Source organism: Pelodiscus sinensis, chromosome 11 (genome assembly GCF_052426305.1).
Source record: "Pelodiscus sinensis isolate ZL-2025 chromosome 11, ASM5242630v1, whole genome shotgun sequence".
Lineage (NCBI taxonomy): Eukaryota > Metazoa > Chordata > Testudines > Trionychidae > Pelodiscus > Pelodiscus sinensis.
This window is the reverse complement of record NC_143062.1, coordinates 19926114-19951895: the sequence shown is the minus strand read 5'-3', so window position 1 is coordinate 19951895 and position 25782 is coordinate 19926114. Positions and strand designations below refer to the sequence as shown.

Below are 25782 nucleotides of genomic sequence, written 5' to 3'. Positions count from 1 at the left end.
CATGCCCTCACTCCTGTGATTAGACAGATGAGCTCTCAGCCTGACATATTTGTTTTCTCTTTGCCTTACACAAGAAACGTGGCCTGAATGAACTGAAGAGTTGTCTGGTCCAACAGGAGCTGCTGGAAATGCCCCCAGTGCAACACTGGTTTGCACCTTACTGCAGGGCTCTGCTATCTCCAGGTCTCTCTCCCAGACACGGCTAGGCTGATGGAGGAAAACGAGTTCTTCTTTCACAGTCATGCTAGTTACACCTGCTAGATTAGCTCCATGTGCCCCCAGCAACACAAAGGGGCTCCCACTTTGATTATGATGTTTATTGCCATTGTGATGAAGGGCCAGCCAAGAGTGGAGTCCCGTGGTGCTAGGCACTGTACAGAGTAGCAAGCGGCCCTCCCCTGGTAAGCTGACATTCTAAACAGACCAGACAGACCCAGGGTGGGAAGGGATGTAACACACAAGCAGAGGGAACTATAGGATGGCAGCAAACAGGATGTTAGTGCCACAATTTTTTTTCTTTCTTTCTTTTTGGAGGTGGGTTTAGTTCAGAGGGGATCTGCTAAATGGAAAGTGAAGGGAGAAGGGGCACTGACGGGAAGGGGGCACAGTGCAGGGGAGAAGGGGCAGATAGGGAGTGAAGTACAGGTGAAGATACTGAAGCAAAATGCAGGACAATGTAGCACTTTAAAGACTAACAAGATGGTGAAGATACTGTGAACGATGGAACAAATTCCTAAGGTTTTACCCCATCTCCTGGGATGTTTCTTAGGACAGATGACTCCCCAGCCTAGCAGACCTCACCATTAGGAAGCTTATTGCTGCGAGGAAAATGCCACAGAACTAGGAGCAGCAATTCCAGTTCCAATCCTGGCTCTCCCCAAGTCTTTGGCCTTCAATCTCTATGCCTCAGTGGGAGCAGGGGATGAGATTCTTGGGGCTGGCTGTGGCTGAGGGGTGGGATGGGGATGAGAGAATTATTGTTTGCAAAGAATTTGGAAGATGAAACAAAAAAAAAGTATCTATGCTTACCTGAAAATCCCCTTTTAATCAGCATCAAGTGCCCAGTTCCATTACAGTGGGGGCTTTTATCTGCTTCCAGAACCAGCACTGGCAGCAGAATGCCACACTACATCAAGTCTCCTCCAGCTGAGAGCTTTCACAGCCAGGATAATTCAGATCTAGTTTCCTAAATTGCAGACAGTGGTAAATATACCCCGAGGACACAGCACAATTTCTCCTACTACATAGCATGGAAAATTTCAATGACAACAAACCCAAATCCTTGGATGTCAATTTCCATCTCTAGCCCGAATAAGCCATGCATGTGTCTTTTGGGTGGGCTGGATCGGTGGATCCATTCCTGGAGAAAGGAACTTCTCAGGTCAACAAGGATGCATTTTCTTATTCTTCATGCTGAGGCTACGATCAACGATCCAGACACAAGATCTGTTATACTGGGCTTCTCAGAGCAGTGTGCCCCTCCGAGTGGGAAGCAGAATCATCCTTTCAGTACAGATACCCAAGAAGAGAGAAATTATATTTCCTCAGTCGTCCCCAGGGTGTTAAGACAGAAAGAAGAGTTAGCACCGGCTAAGATGCAGAACTTGGTGAACTTATGTATTGGTCATGTGGCTGTCTAGCCAGTCTCAATTCAGGAGGAATCACTGCTCTGCCATCTGCTCTCCTGGGAACTGGATTTGGATGCTTACCCAAAGGAGGGCTGTTTCTTGATTTACTTAAGGAATGAAATTACTTGTCTACATTAAAAGAACACCACAGGGTCTAAAACAGGTTAGAGAAAGCTCTTGGCTTCAGATAAAAATGTCATCTGATTAGAGATAGCAGCTAACAGGAGGCCTGCTCTACTGGACAGGAAATATGATGACATCTCCCACCGGGATCCAGCCTGGGCAGCGTTGTCAGGAGCAGGAGGCGGCTCCCAGGCCGTGCCCTGTGACCTATCAGGTTGGACTAAAGCTAACACCCTAACAAGCATTTAATATTGGGATTTGCACAAAACATCCTTTCCTGGAGCATGGTGAGAAGATTGCACTGCAGAGACTTGACCTTCCTGTTTGCACACGGATACCCTTCTCCTGCAGGTTCTCATGCTTACATTTCACCACTTTAGCATGGCAGCTAAGCCAGGAACTTGGAATAAATTTTATTTGCTGAATTGCCCTTCGGGGTCCACAGGAACAGTGATCACTCCAGCCTGGGTTCATTCTAACCGGCTTGGTCTTGGATGGGGGATTGGTCTTGCAAAAGCAGACCTCCCCTCTGCACTGAAGACAATAGCCAGCACTCAGTTAATCAAGCTTGAGTGCCATTGTGTCTTCAGCCAGAAAGGCAAAAAAAAGAGAATCAGGATCTCTATCTCCTCACAAGCTTTTGTAATGCCCTGGGGAGCAGTGGCAGAGGTGGGAAAACAAAGCAGGGCTCTTGCCCAGGTTTGCAAGATGCCATTCACCACCTTACATTCCCACACAGAGGCTGCAGGGCACTTGATTTACAGCTTCCAGAGACAAGGCAGTCAATCACCAGCCCACCAAACAGCTTTACAACTCGGGATATTTCTGGGTGTAGGAGTTACTCTACTAATCTGACTTCTGCCACTTCATCTCCCCTTGGGTAGGCAATGTACATACAGATAGTAAACTTTGCACTGCCCAGCACAGGAGAGTTTCTCTCTGGGGAAGGGCAGAGGGGATTTTCATACACACTGATTGTCACAACCAGAACAGGCCTGGAAGCTCAGAGACCTCAATGAATCACTCTGTTCCAGCTGAAATATGCACTACTCGCATGATGTTTCCTGTGCCCTGAACTGAATGAGGAAGATCCCCTACATTTTTTTTTCCTGATTTCTGCATTCTCCAGTTGTGGATGGGGAGAATATACAATTGGAGCAAGATTGGGGAAAGGATGAGTTGTGGAGGGGATACCAGAATGACTCCACATGAAGCCAGAATCACTGATGCATGTCTGTCTATGAGATCAAAATTCTCCGTAGGCTCCAATAAGAATTGGATAATTTCTCTGATACCCCACTTGTTTTCCTGGATGGCCAGCATCATTCATCTTCTGTGAGCAGACCGTGTACCTCTAGTACTGATCCCAAGATCTAGCTTATGATTGACTTTCCCAATACCAGGGCTCTGCATTTGTCCAGAAGCCATGACTTGCCAGGAACCACACCCCTTGCACGTTTGCTTCAGCTTTCTCCCAGTACAGAAAAGCTGTCCAGGAAAAGATGACGTGAATTTTCTTCTTCTTCCCTAAAGCTAATATGATTGCTACCATGATCCTGCAGAGGAACCCTGGGAGCGTAGGTCAGATCAAAGGGAAAGCTAAGGAGACAACTTGTAGTTTGCCTGTTGTTCTACAGGCTTTGCACCCAAAGATCTCGGAGCAGTTTGCAAAGGGGGGCAGTCAGGAGCCCCTTTGACAATGGGGACGTAAGGCACAAAAAGGTGAAATAAATGATCAGCAGAAGGCCTCAAAGGGCAGGATCCAAAGTGGGAACAGAAACCAGATCCTCCAGTTCTTACTGGCTGTAGGCTAAGTTCAGAGTGTGAGCGCAGCAGGAGTCAGAAGAGTCTACGCTACACAAGCTTGGCAACAGCCTAAAACAACAGCTATATGAGGTGAGACTCTGCCCTACTTTTCATCGAGTGGAATGTTAACTCTGGGTCCTAACACCACCACTAATGTAGAGGAACAGTTTGATTTTGAAAATCTGGACAATATACTGTGATTGGATTCTCGTTTTGATGGCTTACACATGTGGAGTATAATGAAGGGGTGGGGAACCCTTTTTTTTTTTTTTTTTTTTTAAACAGAGCCACTGACAGAAAAAGTCAATCATGGACCACATTTAGTCCTGCAGAGGGGTGCAGAGGCTCGAAGCTTCACCCTGCAGCAGGGCAAGCTGATGCTCATGGCTCCAGTCCTGCAGGGAGGGGGGCACAAAGGCTTGGGGTGAAGGCAGAATGAGGGGTTCAAGATGCAAAAGGGGGCTCTGGCCTGAGGTAGGATGTTGCAGGGGGTGAGCGCTCTGAAGGGGGGTGCATGCTCTGGGGTAGGGCTGGTGATGAGGGGCTTGGAGAGCAAGAGGGGGCTCCACGCTGGGCCAAGGTTTTGGAGAACAGGAGTGGGCTGGGGCAGGGAGTTCGGGTGCAGGGTTTGGGAGGAAGTTGGGATGTGGGAGGAAGTTCTGACCTGAGGCAGGGGGTTCAGGTTCCTGCCAGCTGGCACTTACCTCTGGAAGCTCCTGGTCAGCGGTGCAGCAGGGCTAAGGCAGGCTCTCTGCCTGCCCTGACTCCACACTGCTCCTGGAAGTGACTGCTATGTCCAGCCCTTAGGTGGAGGAGCCAGGTGACTTTGCATGGTGTGCATTGTCCACACCCACAGGCACCCTCCATGCCATTACCATTGGCTGCGGTTTCTGGCCAATGGGAGCTGTGGAGTCAACAACGGGGCAGTACAGGGGAGCTTCTCTTATGTCCCCTGTACATAGGAGATGCTGGGACATACTGGGGCTTGTGGCCTGGGGTGCAATGATTTGCCGCAGGCCGGATGAAATTAGGCAGCAGGCCAGAGGTTCCCTGTACCGGGTGCACCATGTAATGGAAATTCTGAGTGAGCCTGTCTCCCCGCATAATTAACGACACAAGCGTTCTAACTAAAGGGCTGCAGTCACAGTGACACTGCCTGAATTAACCCCCCTGAGCTCCTGAAAGGGGAGATTAATTTCTTCCTGCCCTTTCAAGTGCAGAAATAGCTGCACTTATTAACCCAAAGTGATTCAGCCCTCAACCTCCTCTCCAAGTGCTGCAGGGAATCCCCACTGGGCACCTCAACCAGCGATCTGGAGGAGGCTGGCTCTTCCAGACAACAGTGGAGAGACAGCGGTAGGCGATGCGTGTCGAGCATGCCAATGATCTCTTGCAAAACTAACAACCTGAACTGCAGGCAAGAGCAACAGCTTTCAGCGAGACTCATTACAGCTGGGGGAGCAGGGAGGAAGAGCTCCCAGGCATCACCTCACAAAGCTGCAGAGAAAAGATGCAAGACGACAGCCTGGGTTATACATGTCAGTGACCGCACAGGGCTTCCGGCACATTAGCAGATCAGAAAGCAGTGGACGGTCAATGTTGGTTCCTCATGTGCCCAATGCAAGAGGATTACCAGAAAGACCACCGCATGTTACATCTGTACCAGCATCCACCTAACTGGAGCAGGGACAACATTGACCTCTTGGCCTTCTGCAGCAGATACCCTATCCCCAGGGCCAGCAGTCAGGGAGCCCAGCTCTCCCTCCAGTTCTCATCTTCTGGCATGGCAGCCATAACCTTCTCTCTTCTGGGCTCCCCGACACACCCAGGATCCACTGAACGCCTGGCAAAATGCAGCTGCTAGGGTCACGAGTCATCTGACCCTGCCACTGGCTCCTCTTTCTCCATGGCTCTGACTCTACAGAACGCCACCATCGCTCACTCAGTCACTTTTGTCACCTGCCTGCTTGTCAACAGCCTGTCTAACCAAGTCCCCTCCCCTAGGTCTGCAAGGGGCTCCTCGTCCAGGCCATTCCTCCTCCCAGCAGTCACGTCCCTCCTAAGGCCTGCCTCCTTCATGACACCTTAGAGACCTTCCTTTTTAGACATTCCTGTTTGATTTACATCCGTGCCTTGCAGGGTTGCGCCTCAATGCATGACGAGTCAATCACCCCCCTTCTGCTTTGTTACCCCCTCTCCCACCTCCTCACGATAGCAGCCCCTTGTCAGCACTTCCCCGTTGGGGGCAGGATAGATTGACTGGCAAAATAACTGCTGTTCCGGATGGTAAGGACCCAGAACATTACATACAATAGAGGGGAAACCTCTACCTAGCTCTTGCATAGAGCTCTTCATCTGTCACTCTCCATGTGCTTTACACAGGTGGGAATAATTCACCTCATTTTCAGGTAAGGAAACAGGCACCAGGCGGGGGGGGGGGGGGGGGGGGGGGGGGGGGAGGGAAAAATCAGCGTGAGAAGTGAGAACCCAGGCAGGCAGCAGTGGTGACTAGCTTGGAGCCCTCCATCCTGCGCTCACGTGCAATGCACACCAACTTCAGGCTGTTGACTCAGCACACTGACCTGCAGCTTCACAGCTATCACCACTGAATTTAGATCCTTGTCCATCTCCTTCAACATGATGAGCTTCTTCAGGGTCAAGCTGAACAACCTGTAGGGAGAAAGTCAGAAATTGGACTCAGAGCAGTGGGGAGATGCAGAGAGAGATGAAGCATTCCTGAAGCTAAACAAGGAATCAGGGGTGGGAACTTCAGGTTTGGGGGCCGGATGCAGCTCCTGGCTTACCTGCATCCAGCCCTCCAAGGCTCAGCACCCCCAGCATTGGGGAGACTGAATTGGTGTTCCAGTCCCTATGCTGCCTCATTATAGGACCGGAGCATCCAAAATCTACTAGGCTGGGCCCTGCTAGACTCTGGTGGGCAAGGGAAATGTGGGAAGCATCTTTCTCCTCAGTTGGGGGCCACTTCAACGAGGAGGTTTTTTTGCTTCTCGCTTGTGTGTGGCCCAACTGATTTTTCTGTGGGTCAGAGGCCCCAGACCCAAAAAAGGTTCCCCTCCCTAACTGATGCAATCTACTCCTGGCTTCCTAGTCCAATTCCCCAGAGCTTTGTGCTTCTTCGGGCTACAAGCAGGTTGGAGCAGACACTCCCCAAGACTGTCTACATGCTCTTGTGCATTTCTGTGGTGCAAATCTTTTCCAAGACACGTGCCTGGCCCGGCCAGCCTCCTGCAAAACAAAGAGCACTCAGGAAAAAGGAAAGGAAGCTGGGGTGGGAGTCGAAGAACATTGCAGATGACCTGCTTTGAACTTACAGACTTTGAAGGCAACTCAAACCTGTTCCATTCAGCCAGAGCCTGGAGAAGAAGTTACAGGGCAAGGTGCTATGGACTGTGATAGGTAACAAGAGATCAGAAGAGAAAAGAACAGGCCCTTCTGGCCATCATATCTATGAAATGCAGTGAATGCGTGGAAGGCACACAGACCAACACACTGTAAAGCCCCAATTAGCCAGTGGTCTCAGAGGGCCATGCCAAACCCTTCAATAATGCGGCTTTTGGCTACCAGTGATCTTCACTGGCTTGCACTGCCTGTGTCCTATCGTGAGCAGGGAATGGGGAAATGCAAGCCATCCATTAAAGGATTTTTCAAAAGTGATTTTCAAAGGATGCCCATCCTGAGAGACACTTTGTACTTTGCCAACAGCCAGACCTGCCCCAGAGAAATTGGGAGATGCTCTTTCACTGAGCAGCCACTTCTGCACTCCCATTACAATGGCTCTACAGCTTTGGGGGGAACCAAACTTGACCTCCCAGTCATTACCAGGAATCAGGCAGCCCAGGCGCCGAAGACCTTCCCACTCTGTGGAAGTTACCTGCTTGGCTGATGGGCAAGACCCCCAGAATTTGCTTCCAAGAAAACTCTAGGCAGATACAACAGCTACAAACTACAGGCAGTCCCCGAGTTACGCGGATCTGACTTACGTCGGATCCGCAGTTACGAACGGAGATTTTCTCGCCCCGGAGGACTGGAGCGGTGGGACGCCTGGTCCCGCCGCCCGCCTCCTCCGGGGCGAGAAAAGCTGCTCCCCGTCTCCCTGGTCTGCTGGGGGAGCCAGAAGACCAGGGAGACGGGGAGCAAAGCCGCGGAGGACCCGGCCGGAGCAGCGGCGCTTCCAGCTGATCTGGAAGCGGCCGCGGGTCCGGCCCGGGTCCTCCGCCGCTTTGCTCCGCGTCTCCCTGGTCTGCTGGGGGGGAACGCAGCTAGTGCCCCCTACCCCCCCAGCAGACCAGGGAGACATGGAGCAAAGCCCGGGGCCTGTGGTAGAGCAGGTGGGGCGCTGCCGGTTGGTCCCGCAGCACCGCTCCTTGGCGCTACTGGACCAACCCGGCAGCACCCCAACTGCTCTGCCTCAGGAGTCCTGATTCAGCTGCTGCTGATCAGTTTCAGCAGTGGCTGAATCAGGACACCTGGGGCAGAGCAGCTGGGGTGCTGCTGGGTTGGTCCAGTAGTGCCGAGGAGCAGCCGCGCTACTGGACCAACCCAGCAGCACCCCAGCTGCTCTGTCCCAGGCGTCCCCAAGTTAGCCGCTGCTGAAACTGACCAGCGGCTGACTACAGGAAGCCCGAGGCAGAGTTGCTCTGCCCCGGGGCTTCCTGGAATCAGCTGCTGATCAGTTTCAGCAGCAGCTGACTTGGGGACGCCTGGGGTTCTTAAGCTGAATCTGTATGTAAGTCAGAACTGGTGTCCAGATTCAGCCACTGTTGAAACTGATCTCAGCAGCGGCTGAATCTGGATGCCAGTTCCGACTTACATACAGATTCAACTTAAGAACAAACCTACAGTCCCTATCTTGTACGTAACCCGGGGACTGCCTGTACTGAGCTCAACAGAAACCGACTTGTTTTCCTGCTGACTCAAACCGTGCACCAGATCCTGCAGCAACCTTCTGGATTTGTGGACCTCACTACACAAAGGAAATGTTCAGGTCGCTCAGACACACTCTCCTACTTTCCTTCCCATTAAAGTGCTAATATTCATTCCTGTGGGACTGTAAAGGCAGTATGGACCCAGGGAGGGAGACTGCCTATGTACAGAGACTGAGCAGGGTTCCCAAAAGTGCTGAAGTGACTTAGGAGCACAAGTCCCATTTCAATAGCATATCACTTAGGTGCATGGCCAATAATTCCATTCTTTGTAATGGAGGGAACAGAGACTGGAGCAAAGGGAGAAAACATTCTGTAAATCACCCCCTAGCACACATGCGATTTTCCTCCAATTATATATCGCCACTGTCTCCGGGCAGTGAGATCTGGGATTAGCCACATAACTTAGAGCCCTACCAAATTCAAAACCATCAAAAATGCATCACAGACTATGAATCTGGTCTGGTCTGTGCTTTTACCCTCTTCTATACAGATTTTATAGGGAAGATCAACATTTCTCAGATTGGGGGTCCTGTTCCAAAAGATATTTGCAGAGGGGTTACAATGTTATTTTAGGGTGGTTCTGTGCTGCCTTCGGAAGTGTGTGGCCAGAGAGTGGCAACTGTTGACCAGGTGCCCAGCAGAAGCACATAAGGATGACAATACCATACCATGCCATCCTTACTTCTGCACTGCTGCCTTCAGAGCTGGGCAGCTGCTGACTGAGGGCCCAGCTCTTCAGGCAGCAGCACAGATGTAACAGTGGCAATAGCATATCATGCCATGTTTATTTCTGAGCTGCTGCTAGTGGTAGCTCTGCCTTCAGAGCTGGGCTCCGACCAGCAGCCACCGCTCTTCAGCTGCTCAGCTCTGAAGGCAGCACAGCTGGCAATAACAGCAGTGCAGAAGTAAGGGTACTACAACCACCCTTACAATAAGCTCATGACCCATCAACTCTTTTTGGTCAGGACCCCTAAAATTACAACACCATGAAATTTCAGATATAAAGAGCTAAAATAATATTATTATTTTTAAAATCCTATAACTCAACTCTACCCTGCCTCCTCTCCCAGGATCAAGCCTCAGGACTGGTCACTCCCCTCAGGTGGAAGCTACAATCTTTGGATGGCACCAGCAGGTGCTCTCCAGCTTGCATATGAGAAGGCCATTTGAGGATCTATCACTCCTCAGCCACCAGAGAGGTGACGGCAGAAAAGTCCCTCCTACTGGGAAGCACTGGAAGTGCCATTAGACTCTTGTGATCAGCCCACAGCAGTAACTCCTCAATATGAACCTCTTGGTGAGTATCTGCCACTGCTGCCTCTCAATGGTCTCCCACTGTGGCAGCCCAAGAGGCAGTAGATGGAGATGTCTTCCTGCCCAGGGTTCCTTCCACAGCAAGCCCCTTGTGAAAACTCTGGGAGTAGCATGCAGCCTCTGAAAACAAAGTTTTCTCCAGATCACGCTTTGACCTGACGTCAGCGCCAACACCCCAGTAACTTTTTGGCCAGGACTAGTTTAATAGGTCAGCTCTGTGCTGTTTGTGGACAAACTAAGGAGGCCAGGCCAGACAAACACGCATCAGGTTGCCATGGTCTATTAAGAAAGGTCGGGGGGGAGGGAGGAGGAAGTCATCAGAGCTTGGGACTTAGGGGAAAGCTGTATCAAGGCCCTAATGTTTCAGTCAGTCAGGGAATCTGTAGCAGAGCCAGGAACTGAACCCAGATTTCCCAAGAAAAGTCTGGTACTTTACCACCAAGCCCATCCCAATCTCTAGCAGTTGGAAATCAAGAAGCAGAAGAAGAATAAAAGGCAGATGGAGCCAGAACTGGTTAATTGCAAAGAGAAACCTCTTGAGATGCAGCATGTGTACCAGGCACATGGTAAGTCATCCATGGCTCATTGTTCATCTGCACGGATGAACGCGCCTGTAACAGTAGCAAATGCCAGAGCTCTGGAAGGAGCCAGGCAAGTACCGGGGACTCAGGGAGGCATTGGTGAGAAAAACTGGGTAAGGCCCTGCTGCCAGCTTATAGCAAATACGTAACAGGTGCTTACTGAAGAAACATTGCTGCTTCCACTTCCTAAACAACTATCTCTTTCAAGCAGTATGACCTTTTGAGAGCCACAGGGGCTAAGTGGAGCCCCATGTGGGAATATCTGTTGTTATCTGCATAGCTGCTGTGACAGATAAGAGACCAGCACAAGGGAACTCTAAGCCAGAAGCTTCTTTGCACAATGTGGAACCTCACAGATGCTCAGTACAGTTACATGTATTCTCTGCTTGCATGGAGCTGCTGGCAATTGGATTTCCACATGCTCTGGAAAAACTTCATACACAAAAGGCAGTTCCCAGGAAAAAACCTCTGTTAAAAGGGAGATTAGGGTGCGCAGATACCACACCCCCACCTTTATCCTATACTGTCCTTGAGCTCCCAGCACATGGAGAGCTAACTGAAGACATTTTAGTCAGAATAATGATCAGTGCTGTCACCAAACAGATCAAGCAGGATGAGGGAATCATTGTTTTTGTTTTTAGAAACAAAGGATAAAATCTGCAGATTTGGATGTCTCTAGTTAGCCAGCTTAGAAGTGGCCTGGTTTTCAGAGTTGCCCAGCTACCATTAACTCCCACGCGACAGCTTGAAATGGGCTGTGCCTCTCCCTTGCTCTCTCCTTGGCCATGTCTTTCAAGTGCTTCTACCTGTCCTTCTCCCGAATGGGAACCCCTGTGGTTCACCTCACTTTAGATAAGATCACCAGGCTACAACACCTCTTGTTCACCAACCAGATTACCTCAGCTAGCCCAACTGGGTGTGGGTTTAGCTATAGACCTCTCTATGGGAGCCTGTGGCCAGTAAGAATCTGCAGTGACCCAGGACAGCATCTTCAAAACCAAGTATGATTTACTGGGCCAGAGAAACTGAAGCTGAGACAGGGTTAAAGCAATAAGCACCTAGACACATCTTCTCTCACCCAGTCTGTATCCTTTCCTTGCCCTTTCACCTAGGCTTGACTTGTCCCAGTCACCCCTCCTAAGTCTGAGGTTCAACCTGCATCTTTCTGCAGCTCCTCTTTTTCCATCCGAGAGTCACAGGCAGACTGTTCCTTCACAGGAGCCGTGTTTAGATTCAGCCATGATCATGAGGGTTAGCCAGCATGTCCCTATGTCCCTATGTCCCTTACCTAAACCAGGTGGCAGGCAGCCAATAGAAATGTACAACAAACGGTCTGGTAGCACTTTATAGACTAACAAAACATGTAGATGGTATCATGAGCTTTCGTAGGCACAGTCCACTTCTTCAGATGACTGGAGTTATGAGTAGGGGATATGAAAACCGGAAATAAATAGGAGAGGGAAAGAGACAGGAAAAAGGAAGGGGGAAGTGGAGGGGAGGGGGAGAAGGCATCATTAAGTATCTGGAGAATGGGTACTTAAACCTAAGCAGATAAAGATCAAGGTCAACAAATAGAAATGTAGGTAGCAATTTCAAACTGGGACAAAGGAATTTTTGGGTTTTTCCCTCTTTTGTCTCTGGGGCAGTTCCTCTCCAGCTACTGAGAGAGACAGACAGACAGACATGTCTCTCTCTCCAAGAAACCATTCTTCCCTTTGTAAGGGGGAAGTTTAGATAAATCTGTTAGGTTTTATGGTTTGGGAAATGGGATCTGATGTCTATGTATTTAAAAATGGGTTTTGCTCTCCTTTGTAACTAAGTTCCTGGCCCATGGTAAAATTTTCCTCCATGAGTATATTATTTTGTTACTTTTCCATCTAGTTATTATGCTTGCAACAGGAATATTGTGGTGATAATAAAAGTTCTCTCTCTTTTATTTTTATTAATCTGGTATTGGTTAATTCTTGTGTCCTGGTTTGTACTTTAGGGGTGAAATTGCCCAAGTGATCTCTCCCCTGATTTTTATATCAATACTTGGGTGGTGGCAGCAGAGATTCTACCCCCAAAATCTAGGTTAAGATTTTGGGGGTAAGTTTTATATCAAAGCCTGGTAGATAAGGTTTTTGGGGTACTTTTGCTGGCCCCCACTATTGCATATATCGTGCCAACGTGGGGAAGGAGCCATGACAGATACAGAACAAGTTTTATTGCCACAATGCTAAGCGATACCTAAGAGGACCCTGGAGAAAGTCACAGGCCATTTCCAAGACATACCGGTAATTGCAAATTCAGGAAAAATTATTACTCAGGTGACATCATCCAGGCCACCTCATGCATTGCACTTCTCTGGCCTATGGCAGCCAGCAAGCTGCCCCACATCAGCCAGGAAGGACTGCAAACATGAACTGTGATCATTCAGAATGCCCTCCCCACCCTGCTAAGTTTAGCAGCCAGCTGTCAGTAATAACCCTACATGCACCACAGGGGGAAAGAATTACCTAGAATCAGAGATAAGATTTCTAAAGGACGATCTAGGATATGTTGCAAACTCGGGAGTTCCTGATGTACTGGGGGCTGTTGTTGGAATCCATCACTGTGAAATCTTTTGGGAAAGCATATAGCTTTGTCAGGCAGAAAACTTATGATGGAGTTCCTGAGAAAGCTCCAGTCAGCATCACTGAAGCTTTCACAACTTAATCACGTGGGTCAGGAGTGAGACAGCAGGCCCACACGGGACTGGTCTGCACTCGATCCCCATGAACAACCCCCCTGAAAGCTACAAGAGTTGGAAATGCAGGTCACAAGGATAATGCAGTTAGCTCTTTACCAGCTTCGTCCAGCATCACCTGTCCTTTCCCTACAGATCCTTATTACAGCACTAAGGAACTCAGCATCCCTGGGAGGGAGGGGCTGTTTCCATGTTAAGGAGACAAAACTGAAGTCTGAAGGGATAAGCAGCTTCTCAAGCTCTCAAGTCTGGGACCAAGGTGGGAATGCAATGCACGCCTTAGTACCCAGGCCATTGCCCTCGCCACAAGATAAAGCCTCCTCCTCCTCCTAATAACTGTGAGTAGTGGCATGAGAGACTGGATACCTGGGTTCTATTTCTATCTGTGCTACTACCAACTTTCACTTTGACCATGGGAAAGTCACTCCAGCTGCGATTTTCACATTCCAATGCTTAGAAAATCCCACCTGTGCCTCAATTTCCCCAGCTTTCAGCTAGATAACATCCATCTCATCGGAGCACCACCAGGCTGGAGCAATTGCTGACTGTCAAACTCCCCAAGATTCTGGAGTGAAAGTTACATTGCTGCTAGCACAATAAAATATTAGAGAGACGCTTGATAATTACAATCCTCTGGTGCTCAGAGGCATGGGAACAACATGTAGCACACTGGGCTTTTTCATCTATAGTAGAACTGAACCCCAGATCTTCAGCACCAGCTTCTGCCCTGAGCTAATGGAATCCCTTTGCTTACTATGGCTAAGCAGCAGGCTTTTATTCTTCATGGGGGAAAAAGAGGGGATGAGCCAAAATATCCCCAGCTGCCTCTTTGGTCAGGACTTCCGCTAACGCACTCTTCTGGCCAATCTATTTCCTGCATGGTATTTAATACAGCCAAATGCAAAGGAATACAGGCCATGCCTACAAAGCAGGGCCTGTACTATGGAGAGCAGTGAGCCTGGACAGAATTCAGGGGTCATGGTGGACAAATAACTGGCTGTGAGTTCCCAGTGCCATGTTCGCTAAAAAGGGCTAATATCACCCGTGGCTGTGTAAACAAGGGGGAAGAGAGTAGGCATAGGGAGGGGATATCACTCCTGTATTCAGCACTGGGGAGACCCATTCTGGAACAGCCCAGCCAGTTCAGGGGGCCACATCTTAAAACAGATGTTGAAAAATGGGAGGTGGTATAGAAAGGAGGCACTGAACCAAAATAAGATCAAGGGGTGATTCGCTCATGGTATCAAAGTCTCTTTATGGGGCGAAAATGCTGTATATCACCAGCCAGGGAGAAAGGCAGAACAAGAACCAATGGCTGGAAGATGAAGCCAGACAAATTCAAACTGGAGATACGGCACAAATGCTTAAAAGCCCAGGTGATTAGTCATTGGAGCAGCCTACCATGGGAAGTGGTGGACTATCTTCAAATCCAGCCTGGTTGCCTGGCACTCCTTGCAGTTGCGAGGTGCAAGGGGAGACAACGGGAGCATTTGCTTCCATTGGCCTCCTGCTGTGAAGATGGTATTTTACATAGCTGGAATTGCGTACCTTTTCCCAACCTTCCGGTTACAGTGTAGACCTGACCTAAGTAACCCACCACTCCTGAAATAAGGAAGGGTCTCTTCTTGTTTTACACTTTATGGAAACAAAGCAAGGACATAACTGGTGGGGCTGGGAATGGAGCCCAAACCTCACAAGTCCTGTCTTTTAACTGAAAGATCAGCCAGCCATCCTTTCTTGTGTTTAGAGAAACAAATATAAAAACAGACCAAGTTCAGCTTTGACCTAAAAAATATGTAAGCAACATACTTGTCTTCACACTTCATTAGGACACTAGCTGGGGACAATCTTGGCACGCCAGCTATTTTCCTTTGAAAATGGTGAAACTGGTACATGAATATGGAAGGCCTGGAATTCAGCCAGTAATGTTTAAGGGCAGCTGAAAGTTAAACAGAGCAGAAGCAAATCAGAAAAGAGTTTCAGAAAACATCCACTCTCTATGACAAACAAGTTAAATATTGATGTAAAAAGGATAACCAGAAGGAAGCTTCAGACAAAGAAATTTCACAGGCTACATTATTACACCACAGTGAACAACAATCATGCAGGGTGCATGGAGCAAACAAATGTTCAGGCTTGGATAGGAGAAATCTATGGAGCTTGGGTATAGGGGAAGTGGTGATACCCAGATCTGCCCACTATCCCAGAATACTTAGATGGACACACAACTTAGCATGAGCTCCCTGGGAGATGCTTAGCAAGGAGGGCCACTGTGATCTAGAGCAGGGAAAGAGCTATATTTGGACATGGCACTGGTGGGAGCAGTGCTAAAGTACTGCAGTCAGCTCTGTGGATTTCCTCAGCTGGCTGGATGCGACAAGTCTTCACGCACTGTGTTGCTGGCAGCTAACAGCCTTTTTGGTGCCATTTACATGAAGAAAGGAGGTCAGATGGGCAAAACAAAATAATGCCTTGAGTTAAAATCCTTGCTTTCTCATGGTGATCATCTACTGTGTGGCAGAGTAGGGACCCGTGGGCCATCACTTCCTCAGTACTGATATGGATGCTGACATAGGTTGCGCATATAAAGATATATGACTGTCATATAGAAACAACACCCCACTGTGAAGGGCCCTATCTTTATTCCAATTGCTTTTTATCCAGTCCTCCAATGTTTCAGCGGCTAGTAAAGACAACAAAAACAATATGTTTGCTATAATAATTCCACATGGCTCTTCCTTTTATGTTGATTTAACACAGTTAAAATGTTACAGTTTATAAGAGGAGCTACAGGTTTCAGCTTTAGCTCTGCAATAGGCTGCGTTAAAATAAATCTTCCCCAGCTTGATCATTATCTGGTGTCAGCAGGAGGGAGACAGATTCAGTTCTTCCTAGAGAAAGCGGCTGAGCAGGGCACACACAAACTCACTGGGGATTATCTGAAAATGCAAGAAGAGCACAAAGAGAAACATACTGTTCCTCTGCAGGGATGCTCAGCTGCGCGTGCTGGCAGTGTAAACAGAGCACTGCTCAAGGACAAAAGACACAAGAAGCCATCATGTTCTGCTACATTCATGTCAGCAAGTATGAGAGGCCAGTGACTACAAGGGGGGGCTGCTGCTTTTTTTTTTTCAAAAACTAGGGAGAACTGCAAGATGCTACCAATATGACTCAGCCAGATCAAGTCAATACTGCTGTTTGGAAAGCATTCACAGATACCGCAATAGAAGGGACCTGAACACTCTCTTTGTTATGCTTAAGAAAAACAACTTGATTTCTAATGCTAAGAAGCAAGACCTTATAGCAAACATCGTCTAATTGTGAGAGGCAGGGTGAAACAGAGCATACAGAACTGATAAGAAAATCGTTATATAGGACTTATTACTATCATTATACTTCTATTCTTATACCAACATTAAAATACTACACCTTAGTAGTGACTTGTACAACAGTAGCAACTAGAAGCTCCAGGCAATGAGATCTAGGCTCCTAAGTCACTTTGGTACCTGGAAACATTTACCTTAAGCACATCAGGGATTGAGCTCAGCTAAATCAATATATGTCATTCTTACACTGGCAGAAGAGCATCTGTGCAAAGATACTATAGGGAGTATGTTAATCTGGGGCACATTGGCCAGGCATGTGGACACAATCCTATTCCAGCCTCCTGCCAGCCCAAATAATATAAATAATAATACATATAATATATGGAGATATACCTTTCTCATAGAACTGGAAGGGACCTTGAGAGGTCATTGAGTCCAGTCCCCTGACCTCATGGCAAGACCAAGTGCCATCCCTGACAGATTTGCCCGAGATCTCTAAATGGCCCCCTCAAAGGCTGAACTCACAACCCTGGGTTTAGCAGGCCAATGCTCAAACCACTGAGCTATCCCCATCCCCCTGTGGGCTTGCCTCCCACCTCCCAAGGACACCCAGAAGCTGCTCGCTCAGCTGGGATGAGGTGCTGACACCTATGACCACTCCGCTGTGATTTACCTGCAGGGAGCCTGTGGGAGGCTACTATATCCAACCCACTATACCCTGCCCCCACGCCCAAAGAGCCAACCAAAAGTTACTGCTGTGCTAAGGCTAGTGAAGCTGAAGTAGAATTCAAAGCTGGAGAAGAGAAGCTTTTGGCATCCAGCAGCAGGCTGGAGGGAGCCAGGAGAATTCCCCACTCTGCCCCCGCCCAGGGAACTGTAGACTGCCTGGAACTGCCCCGTGGCGCTGATCTTGCCTCAGGGCCAAAAGGGATGGATTTCTCTGCTCCACTGCAAAACTCACTGGTTTTTACTGATACCTAAATGCTTTTACAGATTTTACAGACTGGTCCAATTTTAGCTCTTTTTTATGGGCTGTTCGTGAACTGACTGACAGTTGGCCACCCTGCAAGCCTGCATCTCCAGAGCCAACAAGAGGCTTAGCAATGTTGGATATGCCTGTTCAAGAGTCTCCCTACGAAAGCTGCAGATGAAGCTACCCATCCAGAGATCGGACTGCTCTGAGATATCACACCTGCTCTGCTCCATGGCAAGAATATTCCATGATTCTTGCACACCTTCCATTCATGCTACTATTATCCTTATTTTCTCCAGCCCATCCCTTATGGTCTTAGCTGCCTTCTGCTGCTATGCTCTCCAGTAGCAACTAAACAAAGAAATCTCCGCATTATTGGTGCACATTCTTTAAACACACAATGTCACAAACATCACAGAAAGATCATCCCATATAAAGCCCCTGAGACAGAGAGGAAATAGAGAGCCGTCCCCGTCACCGGGCCTGTTCCCCTGTTGTGGTGATTCTGCCAGGCAAATCTTATTGTGTATGTGAGTGACCATACTGCTATGGAAGTGTTTGCTTGGGGCTGTTCAGTTTCCTCCAAAACGGTTGTAAAGGAGCCCTCGGATCACAGAAATGGTGTATCTCATCTGTTTCCAGCTAACGGTAATGAAGTGAAGGATAAGAAGAGGCATCACTTGCTGTCATCTCTGGCTTTATTAAAAATTATGCCAACTGTCTTCCCAGAAAAGAAATCCTCCCGAGCTTGCAGTCACGGTAGTTATCTCCCGTTTAGAAAGCACATCTGCAGATCAGCAGCACAGTTCTTTTGCATAGTGTTGCCAACCTCTGGTCTCATCATACTATTTTTCAATGTCCTGGAGTCATGTTACTTTGTGATAATTTCGGCTTTCAAAAAGCAAGGTGAGAAAAGCTCAAAGACTATGACACCCTAATGCAGGGTTTCCCAAACAGTGGGCCCCGACCCACCAAGTTACAGGAAGGTTGTACTTGGGTTGCCATGTGCAAGGCCAGATTAACCTATCACTGGCCCCTGGCTGAGGCAAATGTACATTTGTCCCAGTCCAGTAAAATGCAGGGGAGCTAGAGAGCAAGTCCATCCTGTATTCACCCTGCAGCAGCAGTTGGTCCAGGGTCCCAGCTCTGGATATTATGACCTAGTACACAGGATTGAAGGGCCACTCAGGACAAACCTAGTGGCACTGTGATCCCACGCACCAGGTCATAAAGCCCAGAGCAGAAGGCTGGGACTGGTTTTGCAGGGCAAGAGCTACCGCTATGGCACACACTCACTTTCCATTCCCACAGGAGGTGATGTGTGTGTGTGTGTGCGCGCATGTGTCATACAGGGTCACAAGCCTCCCCTGATTTGCTGTTTGGCTTGTACAGAGCATGCTCATTAACACCACTGAAGTTGGCTGCCCTCACTCTGTCCCTTCATTATTGAAAGGCCTGGGTCATCTCTGAACCCCATCATGCCCCTCGGCCTTCCCTACACATCAGGCTGCAGTTCAGAGCGGAGGGTGCATATCTGGACTAGTGTGTTGCAAAAATGACAAAATGCAGTCGGTGGGTTGCCTTGGTACAGTTTGGGAACAAGTGGCCTGACGACTCAGAAACCTGGGTGTCAAAAGAGAGCCTAACATGAACTGTAAAAAACCTCAGGCATTTGGGGAGCTTGGGTTCTGATCTTTGAATGCTTGGGATTAGCAGTGCTGTGGAAGTGCACTGAGCTCCCACTCTAGATCAGCACCCCACTGCGTGAGCTGCTGTACAATCCCACAGGAAGACAAACACTGCTCAAAAAGTCAAATGCACAGAAATGCCTGGTATGGTAAGAAACAGCCACACTGAATGCAGATTAAGTGGCATGTGGACTGACAATCAAGGCAGATGTACAAAAAGGACCATGTGTGACACTATGCCCCCATATTTTTATGAAGATATATTTTCAAATATAGATTTCAAATATGAATATGCATAACTTGAATATGCTTTATGTAAAATGGGGCAAATAATGTATCATGCAAGAGTCTGTAATCCCCTGTGTATATTCTAGCTGCATATTTGTGTGCATGTATCTTTCTTGTATGTGAAGTTAGAAGTATAAAGTGTAAATCTGTTTATTGAATCAGGTCTTCTAATGAAAGTCATCAGTGGTACGTAAGGAACTTAATGGCCTGGTGCTCAAGGCAACGACCAGTGAATAGTTTTGTTTTCCCAGTAAGCCTGGATTGTGATTGGGTCTACCAAGACACATAAGAAGGCCACCTGGCGCTTGGGGAGGGGTGGGAATGGAATAAAAACTTCTCATCCTGGGGAAATTCTATTTAATGAACGGGAAGCAAACAACGATTGTCTTCAACTGGTTTCACAAATTACTTCCCACCTCAAGAGAACACATGAAAGAACCTGGAAAGAAAAGAACTCTAATCAGGAAAGAAGCTGTTAGACACAGATCAGATAAAATATCAGACTACTTGATTAGTCAATAAGGAGGGAGGGGGCACTCCCTATACCCACTGCGCCTCTACCTCTGAAATGTAGCAAGAGCCTGCACCCACAGCTCTTGCGACATTTCAGAGGCACAGCGGGGAACCCAACACAGGAGGCAGAGGCACAGTGAGGAACCTAGGGCAAGCAGAGACTGCTTCAGTCCCCTCTTGTGCCGGGTCCTGATAGCTGTGCCTCTGCCTTTGAAATATAGCAAGAGCCTCCCATGACTCTAGCTACATTTCAAAAGAAGAGGCACAGCTTCTGGGACTGGGCACGAGTCAGGACATCTGATTCCTGGCTCACGCCTGGTCCCCCGCTGCACTTCTGCCTCCTCTGCCCCCTACCCCAGAGATGATGGGGGGGGGGGAAGACTGGCTTTTAAGCAGGCTCCCCTCAGCACCTGCTCCCCCACTTGCTGCCTCTCATAGAGGCAGCAAAGGGGGGGAATCAACTAGTTGTGTAGTTGCTTGCATCCCTACTTTGCAATTCCCTTTTATTAAATAGTGTTTAATCACATGTGAAGAAGGTACCCACAGAGAAGCTTCCAGGGACCCACAGAGAAGCTTCATCAGCTAATGAGGACACTCACTATTCACAGAGCCCTTTTGCCTTGTAGACCTATATGGCAGCACCCACACAAACTAATACTAGGAGCAATAGATACACATATCCACCACTGGGATGGAATTTAATTAACTCTCAGCTTTTAGTCCCATTTGAAACCACCCCAGAATTTAGCACCACCCATTTGAATAGCAGTTAGCTATTTCGCAGATGGAGGGGAAAATAAGCTGCAACTGTAATATGTTTATGGAAGTGTCGCAGACACACCTGGCTTGGTGCTTTAGTATTATTTATCGACACTGTGGTTGTGCCCAGGCAACTCACTCATGGACCAGGATTCCACTGTGCTAGATCAGAACAAAGGCAGCCCCTGACCAGAAGAGCTTACAGTTAAACCTGTACATAAGAAATATTATTTTTATTGTTCTATCAGCTGTAGTCTAGTTTGGTGGGTGGTTGCAGTTAAGGCAATATGGCAGCAGACAAAATTCTACACAGGTCCAATGGCTGGAAGAAGCAGCTAGACAAGCTCAAGCTAGAAACAATGTGCACATTTTTAACATGAACCATTGGACCAGCTTTGCAAGGGTTCTGGTGCATTCTCCATTACTGGCAATTTTGAAATCAAGAATTCTAAAAGATTCTGCTCTAGTTCAAACAGGCATTGATTCAGTGAAGTTCTCTGCTCTGTTTTACATAAGAGCTCAAACTAGATGGTCACAATCTCTCTTAGGTGGTTATAAAACTATAAATACGTGATATACACAGAGACAATGAATTTATTTATAGTCTGCCTCTGCCTTGTGTAGATAAAGATGAACTAATCAGCTTTTTACAGCTTAAATTTCTCTGAAAATCAATTTTGTAAACTACAAAAATTCTGGAAGAACTCCACCTTAAGAGATGCCTGGAATAACAGCCTTATATTTATATTGCTCCAGGTACAAGGGGCTTATGAAACAGGAACCCTTTCAACACTGGAAAACAGCCAACTCTGAGGTGGAACATGGCAGCTGCGTAATAGCTCACAGCAACACTATACAACAGTTTAGGCCACGGTATCACACAATTCAACTGCAGGACAAATGGGGGCAAGTACAATGTAGTTCCTGGAATTTATTCAGTACAGAACAACTAAAGGGCCCCCTAATATCATACACACACCCCAACTTCCTAGTGAAGTTTTACTCAAGAGTCAGATATATAGGAGGGCTGGCAGTGTCATGGTTTTTCTAGCACAGTAGGGGCAGTGGGGAGGAGAATCCCCACCCCTAAAGGTAGGGAAACTGTGTTGAACGTCTGTTTGCAATGTGAGCATTTAAATACATAGCTGCAGGGGGTACCCCTCGTGAGTAAAGGCACCTGCTGGTGTTTTAAACACTTGCAAAAGCTGCTTTTCTTTTTTATAACAGAGGCAGCTCGAATGAACCATCTACTCACTTGCCAGACAATGTGCCCCGTCTGCAATCAACTACTCAGTACTGGGAGGAGTCAGAGGAAGTGCTGCACGCCTTGATAACAGGAAATCTGCCCTCTACCACTCCCACAGAAGAAAGGAAATTGGCAAAGAATTCATACAGCAACTAAACCACTTCATCTCCTTGCCTTTGACGTACATGGAGAAAGCCTGCAAAACCACAGTACTCGCCAAGGAAAAAAACTTTCCTGGCAGCAAGAATTAACTAATAACTTGATCAAAACCCCTTTTACCTAACATGGCAGCATTGCACGAGAAGGCAGGGGTATGAGGTTTTACACTGATCAGACTGGAGTGGGAGGGGTATGATGACACACTTGGTCTTTGTCTAAGGTTAAAGCAGTTATCAGACTCAGGCTAACTCTGACAAGTGTTTAACAAAGGGAAAAACATTATTTTTTAAGACTGCTGAAGGAAGCTTTTATCTAAAAGGAAAATTACAGTCCAATTATCTTGTAAAACTTCAAACTCTTGAAGGGCGGCAGCAGCAACGAGCTCTTCAAAAGAAGCAGTTTTAATAGCTGCATTAACTCTAGCAGCCGGAGGAAAGAGCTCAAGAGAGAGTATTTGCTAGAAACAAGATTCACGTCCTTTGGACACCGGGACGTATTGAGGCTCTAGATGGTTGGGAGGGGTGGGGGAGAGAGATAATTATTCCAAATAAAGCTGCTTTCTCTAGCAGACACTTAGCCTCACCAGCGATGAGGTTCTCTTGCATTTCCAATGTGTTTCACTGTGGATTTTTGCAGAATGAAAATACATACAGAACTAGAAAGGGGATACCTCATCTGTGTGTATGTGCGCGCGTGCGTATACATATGATTATGTAACTGATTTACTATTTCTCTCGTAGCCACGAAATGCATACCACCGCTGTCCCGCTTTGCTCAAAGGATCTCCACCAGGATTCCAAGTTGACAAATGTTCCCCATCTATTATTTTTGAAGGCATGCAGCTTTTCAAATGCCAGTGTCAGAAATGTAGAATGGAGCCCCAGATCAATACTGTGCTGGGAGAAAGCCTTCACAGGCTGCAGCATTATTACCCAACCAGCTGGGCTTGCTGATTCACTTTGCTCAAAGACAGACTACAGTCTTTGTATGAGGGGTGTTTTGTGCATATCGATTAATGCTGTAGTTTTCAATCAGTGGTCCGCCGACCCTTGGGGGTCTGCAGATCATGTCAAAAAGGTCTGTTTCTCCTTTCAAAAATATTTAGGGGGTCCCCAAATGGAAAAAAAAAAGGCTGAAAAGGTTGAAAGCCACTGATCTAATGTTTTCCTTTCGAAACCAGGAAAGGTAAATACAAGCAGAAATCCCCTGACTGGCTTCACAGGAATGACAGCCCAGCACTGTGCAGCCAAGCAATTGTTCACGCAGGACTTTTTGTAGCTATACCCACAAGGTGCCTGATCAATAACCACTGTGAAGTGCAGGCACCATTCACAGAACAGACACAGCGAAGGTAGCAGCCACACTTACCACCTACCCCACCGCCAGCCTACAGGAAGCAGATACGAGTCAGCCTTTAGCACCTCTAACAAACCTGCACCAATTAGCACCAAATGTTTGCATCTCAAAGCTGCCCCACAGCCCCACCAGCTCATTCTAGTCTGTGAAAGGGGTATGGGCCTGCTTGCAGATTTTCTACTAATGGGAATCTGCCTATTAGGGCTGTGACTAATTTCCCACTGATGTAAATAAGTACAACCCCTAGTTTGGAGACAGTGACACCGGGATCAAAGAGCCTAACACCCGTGTCGTTTATTCCTCTTCCTGTACAGGAATAGCTACCTTCAGAATACAACTTTAGGTGCATCCCCACAAGAGGGAATACCAGTGTTGTCAAACCTTGTGCATACAGACAAGCGTTAAGCTACGTCAACACTACCACTGATGTTGGCAAAAATTACATCGTTCAGTGGTGTGAAAAAGCCACCCACTCAAGTGACATAAGTGTTATCGGAGTAAGTGGTGGAGTGCACAGCTCTTAGTCAGTGGGAGAACTTCTCCCACCAACATGGCATGGCTACCACCACTTACAGAGGTGGTTTTATGATGTTGACAAGACAGCCTGTTCCTGTCGGCATTGTGCAGCTACATGACTGATTTCGCCACAGTGCAGCTGTATCAAACCAGTTGCACCACTGTAAATTCTCTAGTGTAGACATGGCCTTAGTTTGTGTTACTCAGATGTTGCCAGAGCACCAAAAAAGCAAGCTCAAGACTAAAATTCTGGATTTTGCATGACCCTATCCACACAGGAAGAGTTTTGTTTGTTTACATTTACTCAGCAACAGCAATGGTATATTTACAGCCTCAACCTCCTCACCAAATATGAGGTGGTGACCAGATTTCAGGCTGTAAGTATCTAACAAGATTTCCAGTAGCAGAGGGCTCTCAAACTGAGATCCAATAGCCGGGAGCAGGCTAGACAAAGTCAAGCTAGAAAGAAGGTACATGTTTCTCCCAGGGAAAGTGTTTAACTACTAGAACAAAATCCTGAGGGAAGGAGCGACTGTACCATCTCTTATTCTCTTCACATCCAGCCTGGCTTCCTTTATGGAAGTATTTGCTTTAGTCAGACAAGTGACTGGGCTCAAGGTAATTGAGTACACTTCTCTCTGGTCTGTGATGTTCTGGTGTCAGATTGATCTCATGGCCCTTTCTGGCCTTGTGCTTCTGGCCTGTCTGAAGACACTAAAGCACAAAAGTCTTGCTTTATGGTTTCAGGAAGTTCAGTAGTTTGCCTCCTGGCAGCAATTCCAGAGCAAGAGTATGAAAAAGGACCAAGAAGTCAGACAAAAAAAGGCAGCTTCATGCTACAGATACTTAGGCCACAGTTCAGGATGGAAACACAGCTCAGCCTTCCCACCAAGTTCATCAATATCTCAAACCCTCTCAAAGACTCTGTGCACCTTGTAAACCTGGATCTTTGCTGCCTCCATCTAGTAGCATATCAAGTGCTGCAGGATTTGGGAGACAGCAAGACTGTGAAAAGTACCAATCTGCAGGCCTCCCTTAGCCTGCCTGACAACCCATGGAATAGGTAAGGGGTTCATTATGGAAATCTCATTAGCTTGCTGCCAGGAAAGTAACAATGAGTTAATTTGTGAGGGCTGTCATAGTGGCATGGTCCATCATTAATGAATATGCAGCTTGCCACACCTTGAGAGACTGACGTAGCACTTAAAAAAACAACAATAGTCCTGCAGCATCTTAGAGACTAACACTAACGTAGATAAAAAGTTTTAGAGGAGTAGCTAAGTTAGTCTGTAACAGGAAAAACTTAAACAACAACATGCATCTGACGAAGTGGGTCTTTGCCCACGAAAGCTTATGCTCCAACACTTCAGTTAGTCTATAAGGTGCCACAGGACTCCTCGCCGTTTTTTTTAAAAAAAAACATCATCATCTATTGGTACTCATAAAGGAAATCTGCATGACACATTCAAAAGACAAGCCTGGGAGCTTAAACTCATTGCTCTGCTAGACACTAACAAGCACAGACTGAACAGAGACCCCGGATTCATGGCTTATTACCCCAATTTGTAACCCACTTTTTTCCCCCATAACTATACATGTCAATGGGCCACTTCACTTTGAATGGTGCATGGGCACTTAACTATTTATGCTAAACCAGCCTTTCGAGCTTGTATTTAGCAGTGACACACTTAGGACATTTCCCAGATCAGACATGCTGGGTGGCTCAGAAGCTGGTCTCTCTTCCTACAGGGCACACGAAGTAAATGATATATTTTCACTGAACATTTTGGTCAGGGATTACTTGTGCCTGCCAGGACAGACACCCAGAGTGG

At 47.5% G+C, this 25782-nt stretch overlaps 1 protein-coding gene across 4 annotated transcripts in view; it reads right to left on the bottom strand.

The window, feature by feature from the left end:
* PACS1 (phosphofurin acidic cluster sorting protein 1) overlaps window positions 1–25782 on the bottom strand; it is a 121056-nt gene that overhangs the window by 49263 nt on the left and 46011 nt on the right. For 3 of the 4 annotated variants that reach the window (XM_075938962.2, XM_075938961.2, XM_075938964.2), the window contains exon 2: window positions 6140–6227. In XM_075938962.2, the coding sequence (XP_075795077.1) occupies window positions 6140–6227 (88 nt within the window). Of the gene's footprint in view, window positions 1–6139; window positions 6228–14935; window positions 14968–25782 lie in introns of those variants that run through there. The other variant, XM_075938963.2, reaches the window with a different exon arrangement.